The sequence below is a fragment of the Acinonyx jubatus genome, chromosome B2, assembly GCF_027475565.1.
Source record: "Acinonyx jubatus isolate Ajub_Pintada_27869175 chromosome B2, VMU_Ajub_asm_v1.0, whole genome shotgun sequence".
NCBI lineage: Eukaryota > Metazoa > Chordata > Mammalia > Carnivora > Felidae > Acinonyx > Acinonyx jubatus.
Genome location: NC_069385.1, coordinates 114,267,743 through 114,287,659, shown reverse-complemented (window position 1 = coordinate 114,287,659; position 19,917 = coordinate 114,267,743). Strand labels below are relative to the sequence as shown.

General features: G+C 42.5%; 1 protein-coding gene and 1 pseudogene across 5 annotated transcripts in view; one reads left to right on the top strand and one right to left on the bottom strand.

Moving 5' to 3' along the window:
- Positions 1–3,503: 3,503 nt before the first annotated feature.
- CMTR1 (cap methyltransferase 1) overlaps positions 3,504–19,917 on the top strand; it is a 49,631-nt gene continuing 33,217 nt past the window's right edge. For 2 of the 5 annotated variants that reach the window (XM_053222863.1, XM_053222862.1), the window contains exons 1-5: positions 3,505–3,704; positions 5,683–5,820; positions 14,802–14,953; positions 16,519–16,677; positions 19,598–19,690. In XM_053222863.1, coding sequence (XP_053078838.1) covers positions 5,688–5,820; positions 14,802–14,953; positions 16,519–16,677; positions 19,598–19,690 — 537 coding nt within the window. In that variant the 5' untranslated portion in view covers positions 3,505–3,704; positions 5,683–5,687. Of the gene's footprint in view, positions 3,705–5,672; positions 5,821–14,801; positions 14,954–16,518; positions 16,678–19,597; positions 19,691–19,917 lie in introns of those variants that run through there. The other 3 variants (XM_015069793.3, XM_053222864.1, XM_027057843.2) reach the window with 3 other exon arrangements.
- LOC106972740 (cytochrome c oxidase subunit 6A1, mitochondrial-like) lies at positions 11,453–12,039 on the bottom strand (annotated as a pseudogene).

Below are 19,917 nucleotides of genomic sequence, written 5' to 3'. Positions count from 1 at the left end.
TCTCTTGGAGTTCTTTTCACCTGCACCTGTTGGATAGCTCCAGGTTTCAAGCTGCCTTTCATTCCTGGCCAGGAGATACCAATGAGGTTAGAATTGGGAAACTTATCTCCAATTTGGTGGTTCTTTGACTTCTGGTTTCCTTCTCCACTAATCCTGCTACCATTTCCTTTTCAGAATCCTTAGAGAGATGTTCCATGCATTCTTCCTAGGTTTTAGTTGCATTCAGTTGGAGAAATGGGATGGAATGTATTTTCTCCATTTTGACAAGAATTGCAACTTTCTTTTTATTACTGAATATTATGTGTTTTTTGGATGTAAGTCATTTGTCAGATATATGTGTTGTGAATGTTTTTCTCTCAGTCTGCGGCTTGCTTATTCAATTTCTTTTTCTTAAAGATTTTATTTTTAAGTAATCTCTACACCCAACTCGGGGCTGGAACTCACAACCCTGAGATCAAGAATTGCATGCTCTACTGACTGAGCCAGCTAGGTGCCCTTTGCCTGTTGAATTTCTTTTCTTTTTTTTTTTTTTTAATTTTTTTTTTTAACGTTTATTTATTTTTGAGACAGAGAGAGACAGAGCATGAACGGGGGAGGGGCAGAGAGAGAGGGAGACACAGAATCCGAAACAGGCTCCAGGCTCTGAGCAGTCAGCACAGAGCCCGACGCGGGGCTCGAACTCACATACCATGAGATCGTGACCCGAGCCGAAGTCGGACGCTTAACCCACTGAGCCACTCAGGCGCCTCGCCTGTTGAATTTCTTAATGGTGTCTTTTTTATTTTTTAAATGTTTATTTATGTTTTTTCAGAGAGAAAGAGAGAAAGAGAACAAGCTAGGGGCAGAGAGAGAGAGGGAGACAGAGAATCCCAAGCAGGCTCCATGCCATCAGTGCAGAGCCCCATGCAGGGCTCAAACCCACAAACCATGAGATCATGACCTGAGCTGAAATCAAGAGTCAGAGGCTTAACCCACTGAGCCACCCAGGTGCCCCTCTTAATGGTGTCTTTTGATGAGCAACAGCCTCTTACTTTTTTCCCAAAATTTTATTTAAATTCTAGTTATTTAACATACAGTGCAATATTGGTTTCAGGAGCAAAAAGCTTTTATTTGATGAGGTCTATTTTATCAAGTTTTTCTTCTGATTAATGCTGTTCTGGTCTTTTGTGAAAAAAACCTTTGTCTACTCCATGCCTGCAAGGATATTCTCCTGTTTTCTTTTTTTAACTTCCTTGTCCCCCTGTTTATGGAGTTATAATAACATTTGGTATCAGTTTAAGGTGTGTAACATAATGACAATATGTATATGTTGTGAAATGATTACCACAAATAAGTTACTATCCATCACCTCACACAGTGGTAATTGTTTTTCTTGTGATGAGAACTTTTAAGATCTACTCTGTTAGTAACTTTCAAATATACATTACTGTTCTCCATAGTTGCTAATGTTTTCTTTTACAGGCTTTACCATTTTTGCTCTTATGTTTAGGTCTGATCCATTTTGATTTAATTCTGCACATGGTGTAAGGTAGAAATCAAGATTCATCATTCCCCTAAATACTTATTTGGTTGTTCCAGCTCTATTCATTGGTTTTTTACTCATATATATTAAAAACTAATTTTATCTTTAATTTTCCTATTTTTAAAATCATTACTTAATGCTTTACATTAAAATTACAAAAAAATCACAAAGTTCATTAAATAATTGTATTTCAATATAATTGATTTCCTTTGTTATCCTAAACTTGTATTTTATGCCATTCAAATTATTATTTTTGAGAATGGGTCTGTCCATAAGCTTTACAAGATTACCAAAAGTGTCTAAGGCACACATATGTTAAGAATCTGTCGTGAGTTGGTTTAAATGCTCATCTGCTGCTTCCTGGTTCTGTGACCTTGGGCACATCACTTAACCTTCATTCATCTTCCATACTTCAACAGATTCAATAAATGTCTATTGAGCACCTACTACCAGCCACTGTATTAAATCTTATGGATCTTAAGGATTTAATACAGACGGATGGAGATAACCTTTCTTAAAATTTCTTTTAATGTTTATTTATTTTTGAGACAGAGAGAGACAGAGCATGAGCTGGGGAGGGGAAGAGAGAGGGAGACACAATCTGAAGCAGTGCCCAGGCTCTGAGCTGTCAGCACAGAGCCTGATGCGGGGCTCGAACTCATGAACTGTGAAATCGTGACCTGAGCCGAAGTCACACGCTTAACAGACTGAGCCACCCAGGCACCCCGGAAAGAACCTTTCTTGTACAAAATTTACAACCGAGTGGGGGAGGCAAACCTGTCAAGGGGTCATTACACAACACTGTGATAAATGCTTTGATAGCAGAAGGACAAAGCTATGGGAACACAGGGTGGGACTCCCAACCCAGACTTGGGGAGTCGGGAAAAATTTCCAGATAAGGATGCTAAACACATCTCAGGGATATGTGGACAGTAGCCAAGCAAAGGGGGAGAAGAGCTATCCAGACAGGAGGATGAACCCTTAGGAGACAAGGCAATGGGAATTAAGGATCAGTAACACAAGGCATGACTGCAGAAGGGGTGAGACTGGAGAGTTTTGTAACCATCTCAGGGACATTAGCTTCAACCTAAGTGAAATAGGAAGTCCTTGCTGGGTTTTAACCATTGATAGGTAGTGACAGGATCAGAATAAATTTTTAAAAATCTACACCAGAGGCATCACCAATGGAGACAGGGATAATGGTTTGGAGATTATTGGACTAATCTTGGTTAGAGAAAGTGAGTGCATGGGTTGTGGCAATGGGGATGGAGAAGAATGGATATATATGAGACATAATTAGGAGGTAAACTCAATGAAGTGTATATTGGGAGGACTTGGGGAATGAGGAAAATGGGCCATCTCAGATTTCTGGTTGGATCAACAGGATGAATGGTGGTGCCATTCACTGGGAAAAGGGCAGGTTTACAGAACATAAAGTCAGATTAGAATTTATGGGTGTGAAGTGACTGAGTGAGGATGTTCAGCACACTTCTGGCCATATTGGCTAGAAAACTGGAAGAGGGTTTGGGATGGGAAACCATCTGCGTCCATATGGTAAGATGCCATAGGCAGCATTCCTTCTTTCCTCCCCACCTTCGTTCAACATCTGGTTAGGACATACTATATGCTGGATGTTGGCGATACAGCCAGCAGTGAACAAGAAGACTGGGTTTCTGCCCTCAACCAGTTCACCATTTACCTTTCTCAACTTGTTCTTAATCTGTAAACTGAAGACAATGAGATTAAGTGAAATGAGGTGATGTGACGACACCTGCTCTTCCAATTTTTATATTTGTTTCTCGTCCCCAGAGCGGGAAGAGAAGGTACCTCGGTTACTTTTACTTTCGTATCCTTCCCCGCTAGGCTCTTCCGCGCAGGCGCCTTGGAAGGCCCTGGGTGGGGGTGGGGCGGGCCCTAACCTGGGTCTTCTTCCCCGGGGCCAGGACCCGGCCGCGAGAAGGAGCGGGCTGCCCCTGACGTCATCAAACTGCGCAGCCCGCAGGGCGGGACCCGAGCGCGACAGCGCGGCCGGCGGACCTGGCTGGCTTGTGGGGGAAACGAAACTGAGGGAGGAGGCGGCGGCTCTGGCAGCGGCAGGGCCAGGCCTGGTGGAGGAGGCGGCGGCAACGGCGGCCTGACCCCCCCCTCTCCGCTCCCAGGCAGCTCACCCTCTCCCCTCAGCGTGAGTGCCGACGCGCGGCCCGGGGGGAGCGAGCGGGCGGGCGCGCGGGCTCAGCATCCCTCTCCCCTCCACCACCGCCTCGGCCACGCACCGGCGGTGGTGACCCTCGCCGCCCCTTCTCTCTCCCCTCCTCCTTTCCACCCTCCCCCGCTCCCCACCCGCTCTTCCAGCTCCCGCAGCCCGAGCTGCCGCTGACAAACGTTTCTGCGCACACATTCACACACGTTGTTTTCAAATGAAAAGACTGGCTCGGAGAGATGGGAGCTCATCTCCTCCCTCAGTGGATAGGGGTGGCAGTGCGAAACCGACACCCCGGGAGAGAAGACTGGAGAGGGGATTTGAACCCGTCCCTTGGGGGGAGCAGCAGGTAGAACCAGACCTCTTGCCTTCCACGCAGAAGTTCCCTGCCTGGGCACATTCTTCTGGCCTGTGTCGGTCACTGGAGCAGGGCACTGGTTAAGGTGTGCGGCCTTCCCCTCTCAGGCCTCAATTTTTTTCCAGTGGAAAATGAGAGCGCTGGAGTAGATGATTTGGAAGGCCCAGATCTAAGATGGTTTGGGGAGGAGCATCAGTGTCTCCTGCCTCTCACACAACTATGCATTCTTTTTTTGCACCCACTGCGACGCAGTCCACGTTGAATTCCCGTTGCTTACCATCTCTCAGAGTCGCTAATAATCAGATGGCCCTTTTACTTTTGTTACGGGCCTTTGGTGGCATTTAAGACGCTGGTTTAAAGTGAAACGTGGTCTTGCTTTCTCTTTGTTCAGTGTCTCCCGTTTTTCTTCCCTGGGATAACCCCTGTCTGTGCCTAGTAAAAGGCTGCTTCCTTAAAGAGGATAAGATTATGCATTGGGTGGATGGGCTCATCCTTGAGCTGGAGAGAAGTGAAACATGTGATTCGGGGTTTTGTGAGATTGAAGGGATCAGTGATATCTGTGCATTTCATTGCTTTCTTCACATTTCTGCTGTGATTCATGTTAAAAGACCATTTTGTGCCTCTGCACCTCCCCTTCCTCAAGGAATTGCAGCCCAGCTGGTCACCCACCTGTTGGCTCCTATGTTTGGAGTTCTTTCTCTTTTCGGAGTCTTAACAGACAGTCAGTTGTGTGTAAACCACACTGTATTCACTACTACTCTTGCTTGCTCTTTGACTTGATCATTCCTTAAAGTTTCTAGATGTAATAATCACTTCATTCCATCGCATTTTTTCCCCCTCATGCTTTACCTCCTGTGCCTACACATGGGCATGGGTGATGGTGATGTGGTGCCTGATTGTTTCCATCCTCTTTTCACGGAGGTGTGTTCGTGTTCTTAAAATTATTTTTGTACCTGAGTCCTATGACGTGGCTACTTCTGGTTTCAGTAGTTTTCCTACTCTTCTGTTTCCTCAGTCCTGAGTCAACTACTGTTTCCATTCCTTACTCATTAAAAACTTTCCCAATTCTTCCATGCTTTCAAATATCCCGAAATAAACCAAAGTCAGTATTTTTATCATATTATGTAATCCGTTGATTGTCTTGCTAAAATAATAATGGTGATGGAGCAGTCATTCTGGGGTGGTCCCTTCACATTCTGGAGTGGTCGATACTCATCAGGTCCAGTTCACACTGTTGTCATGCTGGCTAGTGTTGTATGAAAAGTATAGAATGATAAGTTCCCAAGGCTTTTTTTTTCTTTTCTTCCTTGTGGCCTGTGGAGTTGATCCATGACTTTTTGGTATCTGACACCCTTTCCCTGAGGCCTCTGGGTCTGTAAGCACCACACATTATCCAGTAAAATTAACTGCTATTATTGAAGACGAGCTTGGCTAGCATCCTTCCTGGACTTCAATTTGAGGAAGAGGCTATTCAAGTGCTGGCACTAGAAGCTATTTGGAATTGCTGAATCCCATTCCATTGATGACTTTTACCTTGGAATCCCTGCTCTGATCCTAGTGGCTCTGACAAGGGCAGCTGACTATCTGGATTTATGGTTGCAGTAACAATGAGGAGGAGAAATGATCCAGAATGCACTGCCCCTATCAAGAAACAGAAGAAAAGAGTTGCAGAGCTTGCCCTGAACCTCAGCTCTACGTCTGATGACGAACCTCCCTCTTCTGTCAATCACGCAGCAAAAGGTATGCTTGCCCATGTGATGTGAGGCCACTGGCCATCTGGTTATTTGAATCCCTGGTGCCTGAATTGGGCAGAACACAGTCCACTGCCCCTTGAGGGAAATTAGGCAAGTTCTGCAGAGAGTTGTTGGCTATAGCTTCTCTTGCTTCTGTCATTCTTCTACTAGGAATGGGCAACTTGTTTTAAATTAAAAAATTGGAATTTTGACAGTAGTGCCTTAGTTCTGCTGCTGGCCTTTCAGCAGGTGGCACTCTTTTGCTGCCTTAAACCTGTTGGAAGTAGTGGTGAGCATTGAGTGCCCTGTGCTCTTAATTGCTGTTAATGATCCTGGGGCTCTTTCGCAGGGGATGGGCTCTTTGCTGCAGTGATCTGGCCTAATTCCCCTCAGGTTTTTGTATTCTGTTTTCTCAATTCCCTCAGCATGTGTGACCAGAAACACCTAAATGAATTGGAGCATCCTGTGCTCACTATTGACGTTAAACTCAAAAGATTTCACTGATCTGGTTGAAACTGACATTTGCTTTGCCTGTTTTTTAGGGTTATGGACATTCACAGTTTCCATAGGTAACTTTCTGTGAGAAATTGTAAGGTGCCTACGAGCTTGCCTCAGATACCAAGCAATTAGAAGTAGTTCCACTTACATTTACCTTGACTTGCCAGCTGTATTTCCTAGGGCTACTGTAACAAATTACCACAAACTGGGTGGCTTAAAACAACAAATTTATTCTCCATAGTTCTGGAGGCTCCATGTCTGAAATCAAGGTGTCGGCAGGGCTGTGCTCCCTCCTAAGTCTCTTGGGAAGAATCCTTCCTTGCCTCTTCTAGCTTCTGGTAGTTGCTGGCAGTCCTTGGTGTTCTTGGCTTATAGCAGCATAACTCCAGTCTGCCTCTGACTTCCCTCTGTGTGTGTCTGTGTGCAAATTTTCCTTTATAACGACATCAGTCATTGGATCAGGGCCCACCCTAATCTAGTATGACCTCATTTTAATTTGATTACATCTGCAAAGACCATATTTCCAAATCTCACATTCCCAGGTGCTGAGTGGATATAGCTTTTTGGAGGGACGCTAGTCAGTCCAGTATACCAGTCATCTTGGATTTTGGATCCTTTGCTGGATCACTGGTAAATTAGAATGAAATTTGGTGACAGATTGGTGACTGAAAGGGTGTGAAGCATCCTTTGAGAGTGGTAGGAAATACAGTTTACAAGTGGTAGACTAATTGAAGGACAGTTACTCATCGGTTGTACTGAGAAGCTGGTTCCGAGAGGAGAAGCTTGACTGGCAGTAGAGCTGAAGCATTTGGTGCAGCTGTGGTCCCGGTTGAATAAGAGACTCATAACCTTGTGTGTGGAGATACGTTTGCCTTTAAAGTTGTCATAGTAGCTTCCATTCCAGGTAGCTGAGAAAGGCTGTATGTAATTGAGGTTATTAAGTGGGAAGGCAAAAACATACTGGGTGCATTCGTTCTAGGGATTGTTGAAGAAAGGGAGTTTTGCTTTTCACCCGGGATTTGAGCAGCTTGGTGAAAGTAGAGTCTCCTTAGGTAGAACTCTGGGTTATTGGGAGAGATGGCCTACAAGAGAAGAAGGGAAAGCACATCTGTGCTTTCACAATTTTTCAAACGCTTTTCACATTTCTCAGATGTGCTCAGGTGCTGGCAGTATTTAGGTCTAAGCGGTTCTCGGGGGACATCTCTTTGAGGTAAGGAGAGGGCAACGCCCAGGTAGAGGAAGGTACATGGTTAAGGATCTTATAAGGGAACCAGTCTGATTTAAATTTCAAGCTTTTAAAATGGACTGAATTGAGATTACCCAACTCCCCCCTGCATCCCCCTTAATTGCACCAAATAGCTTTAACCTTTTCTGGAAGTAGCGCCATATGATTCAGTTAGGATTGACTATTGCTGTTGTGTGTACAGAATGGAAGTCTAGATGTGGCCAGTACCTTGTATGTGTCTGGCAGTAGGCCATTTGGTCCTTTTCATTTTTCAGGAAATGAGGCGGGAGGCAGAGGCAAAGAAACATTGTGAGATTTCCCTGGTTTAGCTTATTTTAAGAAGGGGCAGCTCCACGTCACAAAAACTGAGGGCTGGAGTCTGGTGTCTTCATCAGCAAGATTGCTTTCTGTGCTGCCCCCACCCCACCTCCCGCATGGAATAAATGCTTAATAAATATTCACCGAATAGAATTGATAGAAGTACCAGTAGCATTTTTTCCAAGAAGCTTAAAATGCTTCACCTCTTTCATTTTGCCTATCCTCCTCCATTCTGTAGAAGATCATTTCATTAAGTACTTAGCATTTATATCATTTCTGTTCTGTATTGGCTTTTCTTAGGTGTCCCCTGGACGTTGTGCCCTGGTAGTTTACTGTCTTTCCAGAAACTACATTTGCTGAGGTTTATATACAGCTTTCCTAGTGAGGTCATTGCATTAAAGCAAATGTGTTTCCTTTTGCTTCAACCACTGCTACCTGAACATACTGTTGAACAGATGAGTGAAAAATGCTCTTTAGGGAGTACAAACAGAAAAACAAAAAATACTAGTTACTGTTTTTGTCTTTCTGTGCTTTCTTGTGCTTTCTGTCTTTATTTGTGCTTTGTCTGCTACTTCAGTGCAATGACTCATTAATAGATCTATTTAGTTTAATCAGTGTGTTTATTTTACTTTATTGACAAGGTAACTGCGTTGCCTGGTCAGAGATTGACATTTGACCAGAGTAAAGGTAAAAAGGGACGTTATTGTAATGGCCACTGTGGCATCATGTGTTCTTTTGAGTTTTGTTAAGTTTATTCATTTTTGAAAGAGGGAGAGAGAGAGAGTGTGAGCAGGGGAGGGGCAGAGAGAGACTGAGACACAGAATCCAAAGCCGGCTCCAGGCTCTGAGCTGTCAGCACAGAGCCTGACATGGGGCTCGAACTCCCTAACCTCGAGATCATGACCTGAGCTGAAGACGGACGCTCAACCAGCTGAGCCACCCAGGTGCCCCTCTTTTGAGTATTTTAAGAGGACTTTGAAGGATTTTTAAGCCTAAATAAACTCTTGGAAATTTGCTATTAAGTAACAACCTTTTGAAGTAAGAAGAGGCAGGTGGAGGTCATTTTGTTCTTTTTAGTTGTTTCTCTCAGGGAAAATGTGGTCTAGGCTCCAAGACAGTTTCCTTTTCTCTTTAGCTGTGTGTGTATCCAGTGCGGGCTCCTGGCCCTCCCACAGCGTGTTGCTTTGGATGTTGCCAGGCCCTTTTGCTGGCACCACACTAGTAGCGTCTTCCCCTCCACCAGGTTTAATTCTTCCCTAAATAGGCTATTTTCCCTGAAACACCATCGCTTTCCTGTCAGCCCAGATTCATGACCTTAATCAAAAACTTCCTTTATCGGTATCTGCTTAAATTGCTCTAACGAGTTACCATTTGTCTGGCATGAAGGAGAAATTGAGTCTTTAAACAGGAGTGAGTGTATTCCAAAGCAGTTGTTAGGCAGGATGCGATATTTATTAAAATCCATAATTTATTCTTCTGTATCTGTGTGCTGCTCACCTTGGCCGTTAGTGGTTGGAACTGCCTCTCTATATGTGTTGTCACTCTCACTTTTAATCTTGGCTTGTTTGCCCTACTGTTCTATTGCCATGTAAAAAATTCTGCCCTGCTGTTGTATTGCTATGTGAAAAATTTTGAACTTTTCTTCTTTAAAATGACTTAAGAGTAATGATTTCTATCAGGTAGAGAAGAATTCTTAAATGAAAACTCTAAATAATGTTTTGGGCTCTCTGCTAGGTTTTAGAAGGGGAGCTCCTGGGGAGGTAAATGGGAGTGCCACCCAGCTTTGGCAAGTTCTTAATGAAACTAATCATTTTAATAGACTGACCTTATTACTCCTGTTAATTTATATCTTCATTACAAAATTGTCTGCCCAGTGTTTGCTAAATTCTTATCAGTCTTGGGAGGCTAAATCTCCTCTTTAGTTACTGCTGCAGCAATGACAGTTGTCTCCTTTTCATCTGAAGAGAGTGGCCCCAAAGGCCCAGGGGTAAAATGGGTAGTGACTGTGGCAGTCTGTGGACATCAGGATTAATCCAGGCAACTTTGTCTTAAATCATGGCAGGCTAAGAATTGGCTTCAAATACTGCATGAAATAAAAGAAATAAGGCTTATCCAAGACACTTCTTGATCTCACAAATGCCTAGTAAGGTGATATTTTAGCTCCCGTTAACCTCATTCTCAGAACCATGTAGACAGCTGCATGCTAGGTAACGCCTAAGGAAGAGGAACGGAGTGGAAAGGTAATTTGTGCCAGAATCTGGTGCTGGTAGTTTGCACCAGAGTCACCGCTGATTTGCCTGATAAGCCTTCCACTCAAATTTGGTTCTCCCTGTCATTTTGGTCCAAGAATGTTATGAAGACAAAAAAGACAAGAGATTTCTCTTTGAGATTTGAGGGTGGTGTGTGTCCTGCATGCCCAGGAATGACATTCCTACCATTGATGAGTGACCACAGATGGGTCCTCAAGCAAACCTGAGAGCCTGCAACTCTAACTGGAGCTAGACCAAGGGCACACTCTCCTTTGGTGAGGATACCAGGTTTTCCTAACTTGTCGTAGGTAGGCCTATGAATCCCCAGAGAGCTGGTGAACGGAGTAGTAACTGATTTAACATTGTAGCTTCTGGTTAGTCAGGACTCTGAATCTCTGGGCTACACAGAAAGAAACTTAAGGGCTGTGCTTAGGGACCTGCCCACATACCACCTCTTTCTGTATCATTTGGTACAGGTTGAAGGCATGGAAACAGTTGAGTAAAGAGAATTTCACCTTTGGAAGCACAATTCTTTAGTATGTGGGCACTGTGCTATAGAGTGTATCTGTTTCCTCTATGTGAGAGAATAGGTGAGAAACCCAGGGTTAGTCTTGAGCCACTCGAGAGGTCTTCCTCTTTAGATCTTGCTGCCCTCTGAAGATTGGTCTAAAAAGGAACTGCTTTTTCTCAAGGTGTGGAATGGTACTTTATTTCTTTATAGCTTTATTTTTTTTTTTAACTCAAATGTATTCTTGTTTTTTTTTTTTTTTTTTTTTTTACCCAAAGCGGGGCTCGTGTTCACCTCAAGCAGGGCTCATGCTCACCCGATGTGGGACTCGAACTCACGAACTGTGAGATCATGACCTGAGCCGAAGTCAAATGCTTAACAACTGAGCCACTCAGGCGCCCTCTAATGAATATATTCTTATTTCTCACACAGAAAATGTAGACAAGTGCAAAACAGAAAATAAATATAACCTCACCTCACAGTTTCCATGGTTACTCATTGTTCTGGGTCTTTCCTTCTGAGTGGCATTCTCTGGCACTCTGTGACATGTGCTGCATTGGTCTGTGTAAGCAAGTCAGTTCCTTTTTGAGAGAATTGGAGAAACCTTAAGAGGAAAGGGTAGATTTGATAACCTCTCATATAGGACGTTCTCAACCAAAATTTCTCCTTGCTAACTGCTTAGGAACCAGAATGTTGGTTTTAAGTTTATTCTATTTTTTTCAAACATGTTCATAGGACTTTTCTTTATTTTGCAAATGCTATATCCTTGAAAGAAAAGAAATGCATATTTAGTTATCTGATTTTTATTTATTATTATTAAATTTTTTTTTTCATGGACCAGTCTAAGTTATTTATTTAAACCATCTCCTGCCATAAGCAAAGGGACTCAAGATCAGTGTACCAGTCATCATGTGATACAAGTAAGGAAGGTGGGCTTAAGGTCCTATATACTTTTCTGGTCCTTGTGCTGAGTCATGGTCTAAACCAGTGCTGTGGTCCCCACGGGGCAGTGGTCCACGTTCTCTTTATTCATCCTCATAGCTAGTGGGAAGTGAATTCATGTGAGAGTTATGGAATAGAGTATGATTACCATCTCCCCACGGAAAGGGCTTGGACCTGATGTGGAAATGGGGGTAGGTGATGAACTCCCCATCTCTCGTGCTCTCCATGATATGACTTCAGGAAGATGTTCAGCATGCTCACTTCCACACTGGGGAGCCCTACAGAGTGGGTGAGGGCCTTACACATGCAGGCTGAGCCCTCCTTGCCATGTGTGCCATCTGACATGGACCACCCCAGTTGTGCCCTGGACCAACCCAGTGGCCTAGAAACCCGTACCCAGCTGCTGCCACCATTTTCAACCAGGACCTTAGCTATCTGATTTTTAAACTCTGAGGGTAGAGTTATTACTTTAGGGGAGTGCCCCATTATATATAGCATGGACCTTTTATAGAACAGGTTCTGAACCAGAGTGGTTGTCTGATCAATTAAACAATACCAGTGTTTTGTTTTCTGACAGATCTGACACATGTCCTATTTCAGCCTACTGGTGGGAGTGGTGGGGGAATGGGCTTTGTTAAGTAATCGTCCAAGGAAGGCCCAATTCTCTGTTAAGGTATAGGCATTTCACACTCATGCTTAAACTTTTTGTTCTTAACCTTTTAAAAAAAAAAAGTTTAAAGACTTAATTTAAACAATTTTTATGGCATTAGGTCATAAAGCAGCTTTTTAAAAAACCATCTTTGTCAGAGTTTTAACAGTAAAACAAAGTTAAATGTACCTAAGTGAGACATGAAGCCATTCTTGGCAATACTGTACATTTTGTCCAGTGGGTATTACTATTTTCAAGTTTTCTCCTCTATATGAAACTATTGAAGGGAAAATTTATGTTGCAATTTCTAGATTACTTTGTACATGTCTCATTCTATAGACAAATGTATTCGTAGTTAATACATTAAAGACCATAAATCAAGGCTTAAAATTTTTTTTTAAATTCACTGCAGTGAGTACTTAATTTTTGTTAAATGGAAAGATTCAGTCCAGGTGTTGGAGATGGGATGTGGAGTGTGACACAGTTCTTGCTCTCTGGGAGTGACCCTGTCCTAGTATTTGTGATGAGTGCTGGGCTGATAGTGCTGCTGCTGCTGCTGCTGCTGGGGCGCGGTGGGAGGGAGAATCAGGCCTGGGGTGCTGGAGGAAGGCTTGGCTCTTCTCAAATGTTCACCCTTAGTGAATTTGTGTTCTCATGGGGAAGTGGGCGGATCAGTGCAGATAGGCTTTCGAATTATGATGTCATTGCAAGTTACGAATACCTGAATAGTGACCATCTTGGGTGTTTGAAGAATTGTTTTACCCGAGTGCCTTTCCTTAACAAGCAGCCAGGCTTTGACTCCGCATCTCTTCTCCGGGACTTCCTTTCTTCCTTAAGAGAATTGTGTCAGTCACTTTCTTTTTCACATTTATTTTAAATTTTAATAGGTAATATATTCACATGGTTCATAAATCAAAAATATAAAAAGATAGTAAGTATAAACTCCAGTGATATAAAATGTAAATCAAATGTCATGTCTTTCACTTGTTCCAAGTAATCATTTTGGCATTCTGTCTCCATGCCTCAACTCCGCATATGTGGATAATCACTTTTATTGGTCTTTTTGTACATCTTTCCTTCCAAAAGCTCTTTGTGCAATTACAAGAAATATAAATATATATTCTTATTTTCTCTTTAGTATAGACTTAGGATGCCATGTGTCATGCATATGGTCTAGCTCTTCTGTTACTCATTTGACAGTATGTCCTGGTGATCATTTCAGTACATAGAGCAGAGACTCCCAAGTGTTTTTTTTTTTTTTTTTTTTTGATTCTTGGCACCCTCAGTGTTCCCTTAACTTTTTTCACCATGCTCCTAGACCAAAAGAAATACCTAAAAGTTCATATTATTAATATTTAGGTCTAAGTAACAAGCATTTCTAGTCTAACAACTAGTATATGTTTGAAAGCATAATACATGTAAACTGGAAAAAAATTTTTTATTCTTAAATAAGTACAGTTACTTATTAATGAAATGTGTATACCGTTGAGCACTGTACAACACCTCAAGCCTTGGGATGAGATTAGACACCACCACCCTCATTTTCTGTCTTGCATTCTTCCTGGCTTGCAATTTATACCATTTTCAATGGGAATATGCAGAAATTGATAAGTTTTTGAGATACGGTCCATTTCCAAATTTGGTTGGGTTTGTCTGAGAAACTACCTGAATAAAATTACATCAGGTTGAAATCGCTTTCAATTTAAGAAATTCATGTATCTATAAAAGAGAGGGTAAGAGCCAGACAGACATAGTGAATAGAGTGTGAGTCATCCCACTTTGAGCCAGGACACAGGTAACCGACCACTTCTGGCAGCTGCTAAGGTGGGTCTTAGTTGGAGTCCTTTGGTAACGAGGTGGTTGACCATGAAGATAATGGTTTAGCTTGTTTAGCCACCAGCTTCCTCCTGAAGCATTTAGGTGTAGCTCCTCTGCTGTTTGCCTTAGTTGATGCTGCTGCATAAGCACCTTTCCTCTTCCCTGTCCTTCCTTTCTTTTCCCCCTTCCTGCTCTTTTTCCTTCTTCCCACCCTTCTCTTTTCCCTTGCTCTTCTTCTACCTCTTCTCTGGGGCAGTGCTGTAGATCTGCCCTCTTACCTATATGTTTGAAGGACTGTGAAAACAGAGGAAACCAGGAGATTAAGCAATCAGAAACTGTTAGTCCCATGATAAAATTGTTGAAAATGGAGCTCGGTATCAGTGTTTGCAAGTTGATGTTCAAATAATAAACAAATAAAATTTCAATAAATACATTTTATATTTGACAGTGTACTTCCAAACACTGGTTTCATTTAACTTTCATACAACCCCATGAGGTAGGTATTATCATCTCAGTTTTGTGGGGGAGAAATTGAAAGGATGGGAAAGGACACCTGTTATTTCTGAGCTCCCAACGTGTGTCAAGTACTATTAGGAGCTTTGAATGACTTGCTCACGTTAACATAGTAAGAGGTAGAGAATACGTCTGACCCTGGGTCATTTAATGAACTTTATGTGTGCGATGCATAAACTGAACACTAGTTGAATAAATGAAACCTGGACTTCTAGAGGATACTTTGTGCCATAAGCTCACCTAAACAGTTTCTTTTCTTCTTTTCCAGCATCTACCATGAGCCTAAGTGGGTCCGACAGTGAGACTGAGGGGAAGCAACACAGCTCTGACTCTTTTGACGATGCGTTCAAAGCAGACTCCCTTGTGGAGGGAACTTCTTCTCGCTATTCCATGTATAATAGTGTCTCCCAGAAGCTTATGGTATGTCAGTGCTCGGGTTGGGTTTCTAAAGCTCCACCAGCAGAGTAAGAGAAGGGAAATTGTATTGGTATGAAAAGAAGAAAAGCTAGGCATGAGTTTTTCCTCTGCTTTTCAGCCACTGAAATTTAGTAGAGAGAGTGTGGCCTCCTTCTTAATAGAACTATCTGTCACATTTGAATCATCCATGGTAAGTGGCTGCCCAAGCCTGCTTCTTCTGACCTGTCCAGAGCTGGATCACTCTTTGGTCTCCCTAGTAATGAAAGCTTATTGTAAGTACATGTGAACATACTTCCCTACACATAGATGCGTGTGGATGGGTAAAGAGGCTTCATGCTGTGAATTTTTGCTCTAGTGAGTAATCTCAAGAGAAATGACTAAAATCCTGCTCACTCTCAGATGCCTAAAATAAGTGGGAGCAGAACAGTCTTTTATATTATTTCGAAAAGAAGGTCCGGTTCTCCTTCCCAATTTCTAGACTCCATTGATATATCAGAAGAAGGAAAGCGACCAGGAAGACCTGCTTGCTTTCCTTATCAAACGTTAGTGCACAGAGGTTAGGGAAATTCAAGTTTGCTTTCTGACTAGAAATATTAATATTATAGTTAACCCCTCCATTTTCTTTTGGATTCATTTAAGAGTAAGAACTGCAACTTCTGAAGTCCTAGTCCGGATTCTAGTCTGGGGGGCCACAAACTTTGGGGAAGTGGACAGTGGGGAGGTTTGTAGCTCAGTCAGCCTTTTTGACCTGGGGAGAGATTTGTGGCTACTGTAGGAACTCTGTCCAGTTCTTGAGTTGGTAATGCTCCTTCCAAAGGGAATATAGACCCTCAAGGAGGAACTATGTTTTCTTAGGACTGGAGTTCTTTTATTAGATAAGGGTGCTTGGGTTTGGGATTTGGGTTTCTGATTTTGGGGCATATAACTGGGCCCAGTGACTCAGGGGTTTAGTGTGAGCTTATGGACAATGGTGACATTTAAAAAACATTCCTGTTCAGTATCTTATGGTACCTTCCATACCTCAGTTTTACATGAAGTGATTTTTCAGTTAATATCTTGATTAAGTGGGCTCCTGCAAGCCCTCATTGTCTTTACCTGGTAAGGCTGTTTGAGTGGCTGAGAGTAAGGTAGAGTTGCTGCTTGAAGCATTTCCATTTTAAATTACGTTCTCTTTATCAACTCTACTCTAGAGCTACGTTTCAGTTAATCAGACAAATTAGCTGGAAGGGTAGTTGTGCAAATGTCCAATGAGATTTGTTAAGTGCTCTTGGTGCTTTTAATTACAGCTATGAGGTTCCTTCTCATTTTTCCACCTTCTGGTTGCCCTAGACTTTCACCTCCAGAATAGACAGCCACTGGACCCACAGTTAAACTGCAGTTACTTTTTATGCTTATTTTCTTCATTAGGCCTTTCCTAAAGGAAAACTTCAGGCCTTACTCATTGATGTTTTTTCAGAGCTTAGCACAATGTCTGACACGTGATAGGGGCTAAGTAAATGTCTGTTTATATAAGTGCTCCCTTATTATCTGTTTATTTATATAAATGCTCTATCTTATTTCTTTTTCAGGCCAAGATGGGCTTCAGGGAAGGTGAAGGATTGGGTAAATACAGCCAGGGTCGGAAGGACATCGTTGAGGCCTCTAATCAAAAAGGTCGAAGAGGCCTGGGTCTGACCCTGCAAGGTTTTGATCAAGAGCTGAATGTGGACTGGCGAGATGAGCCAGAGGTAACTGGTGAGGGGAGGAGGAGACAGGAAAGCCAATTTGTATACGTGGCTTGAAGTAGCCATATTAACAAATTAGAAGTCTCCAGAGGCTTGGAAGTCACCAGAGGGATTGGAACTGGTTTTTTTTACGTGGACTTGTACTGGGGATGTCCATAATGGAAACAGAAGAGATATACTGAGGGAGATATGATAGGATGTGGGTTTGTTTTCTACCGGTGGGTAGAAGAAGCTGGAAGACAGAGTTTGACTTCACAAAGAGCTTAAAAAAATTTTTTTTAACGTTTATTTTTTGAGAGAGAGAGAGAGAGACGGAGACAGAGACAATGAGTGGGGAGGGGCAGAGAGAGAGGAGACACAGAATCCAAAGCAAGTTCCAGGCTTTGAGCTGTCAGCACAGAGCCCTACTCGGGGCTTGAACTCACAAGCTGTGAGATCATGACCTGAGCCGAAGTCAGATGCTTAATCGACTTGAGCCACCCATGCGCTCCCACAAAGAACTTTAATAAATAGGTATACCTATTTATGGTTAAGGTACCTATAAGTGGTTAAGGTACCTCATGAGATAGTGAGGTCCCTCTCTCTGCTGAACGGATTCAGAGGCACTGAATGAGGACCCGTTTACCCATTGTGTGAGTGACTGGATTAGATGCCCTCTAAGGTCTTGCACCTCTATGGGTTTATGACACCCCATCTCTACCTATGTAGGTGTTTGTTTATACTCCATAAGTTACTGTTTGGTCTGCTTATCTGGTTGGGTACCAGTTGTTCTAACCCCAACTAGCAAAAGAGACTCCTGTCCTTTTTCACGGCACAGATGATGTTGAGATTTTATTTTTATTCATTTATTTATGTCCTATCTTATTTCACAGAGGATTTGAAGTAGATGTGATAAAAGCAACTAAAAATAATGATGAAATATTACCATTACGGAGTTGAAACCAGAGAAAATAGAACACAAATGTCTAGTCTTCTACATAGTTGCTGTAGTTGAGCTTCACATGTGGCTCTGAATTCTAGAGAATTGATATTTTGTCTCCCTGATATTCCAGTTCAGGAAAGAACTCTCGTGAATTGCACATGATAAAAGCTTAATAAGGCTTCAGAATAAGATGCTGACAAGTCAGGAGCTAATGGTTTCTGGAGGTGGTCCTGCTGTGTTGCCTTGTAGTTGTGAGGAGACGAGACCAGCAGAATACCAGATGAGACAGTGCAGAATAGGGTAAATATTTGTAATTGGGTGCTAGATAGAGGTTTTTACCTCAGAAATACTTGGTGCTTTCCATGTCTTCATTTGTATGAAAACCAGTAAAGAGTCTTGATTTGATTCTCTTAGTGGGGCAGAATTAGAACTAACTTAACTCAGAATCTCAAATTTGCCTGTAAGATCTCTGTTTTTAATGGACACAGGCTATTGAAATTCCTTTCTGAGGCAAGGCTGTCCTAATTATCACTTATTGTGATTCAGTTTTTCTCTTAAAAGAGATACCCTATTGTTTAAGAGTTTGGCCTGTTGGCGGTGTCCACTTCTTTAAGGTAGATGAATCTGGGTTACCTTGGGGTGACTGTCCAATCCTGGAGTCGCTGCAGAGAAAGTGCTTGGTGCCTGCTGCAGCCCAGGAATGTGGAATGCAAGGTTTGACCCTTCGGACAAAGTCCTCTTTGTGGTCCATTTTTGCCCTTCATGTTCACACTTCTGTGGGGAGATTGAGTCTGCTTATTTTCTCCAAAAGGACATGCCAAGTGTATGTGAGTTTTCTTCCCCCTAGAGTTTATAATGTATAACCATTTACAAATGGATTTGACCGGGGTGGGGGGAGGGGGGGAAGCCATGATTCACTGCCAGATTCATTGACAAAAGGCTTCAGTAACTTTTCTTTGAAACTTTCTCTCTCTAGTTGATGGTTGGCTTGCTCTCATGACCTTGCATTGCGTTACCATTTTATGCTTTTCAGAGCATGGAATATTGCCTTTAATCACATTGCTTCAGTTTGCAGTGGTGAGTCTCTTCTCCACACTTGCTTGGGAGGCAATGTGTAGTGTTGCCACGCAGGTTAGCCACCTGTTTAGGTTTTATAATCCAGTGAATGTAGTCCTGGTTGGACATTAGAATCATTTGGGGACAGCTAAAAAATGTACTTAGAACCAGATTCTGTCTCAGACTGATAGAATTATATACTCTGAGGGTGGGGCCTAGCTATCAGTAGTTTTTAAAAGGACCACAGAGGGGTGCCTGGCTGGCTCAGTCAGCAGAGCACGCGACTCTTGATCTTGGGTTGTGAGTTCAAGCCCGATGTGGGGTGTAGAGATTACTTAAAAATAAATAAAATCTTAAAAAAAAAAAAAAAACAGGACTGAAGATATTTCTAATGTATAATGTAATTGAAAAATTAAGAGAATACACCATTGAGGTGCCAGTTTCGGCTTTGGAATGAATAGGTGAAGAATCTTATTTGTTCATAACACTTTGAAAGGCATCAGGAGGTGAGACACATTGCCATTGGGTCTTCCTGGTATAATTACCTTTTCATAGACTTATATCCTATGTGTACTTCCCTGTGTCCCTACTGCTCTGATTGTAGGCCCCTTGGGTCAAGGACCATGTCTTTTTAACTGCATTCTGAGTACTTAGCCCATAGTATGTATTTTTGAAATAACATTAGAACAAATAAAAGAAACTTTGAAGTTTTGGGAAGTTTCTAGAGATTCAAACTAGAATTGTTGCTGGCCTTCAGAAGTTAAACTTTAGCATCATGGCTCTCAGTTCTCATGTCTGACCACTGCATTTGGTCTCAGCTTTCTGGAGGGACCCTTCCTGGACTGTCTGAGTCCCTTTTGATTGTTTTGGGGAAACCCTAATGAGTTGGGGCATAGCCCTAAGGGGTTGTTTTACTTGACTTACTTGCCTCTTTTTTGTTTGTAGCCCAGTGCCTGTGAGCAGGTGTCATGGTTTCCAGAATGTACCACTGAAATTCCTGACACTCAGGAAATGAGTGATTGGATGGTTGTGGGAAAGGTAGGATTTCAGGAAAATACACCCTGAATTATTGGCACTTATCTCCTGACTTTTCTCCTTGAGTCTAGTATGTATACTCATAGTTTAAGAAAAATGTAAATCTGCCATTCTGGCAAGAGTAAAGCTGTGTCAAGATGGTGTGTCAAGGGCTTTACAGATATTCCCCTAGGAGATGTGACAAGGTTTTTTTCTCCTAGTCATTTAACTTGCAAGGCAGCACAAAATGC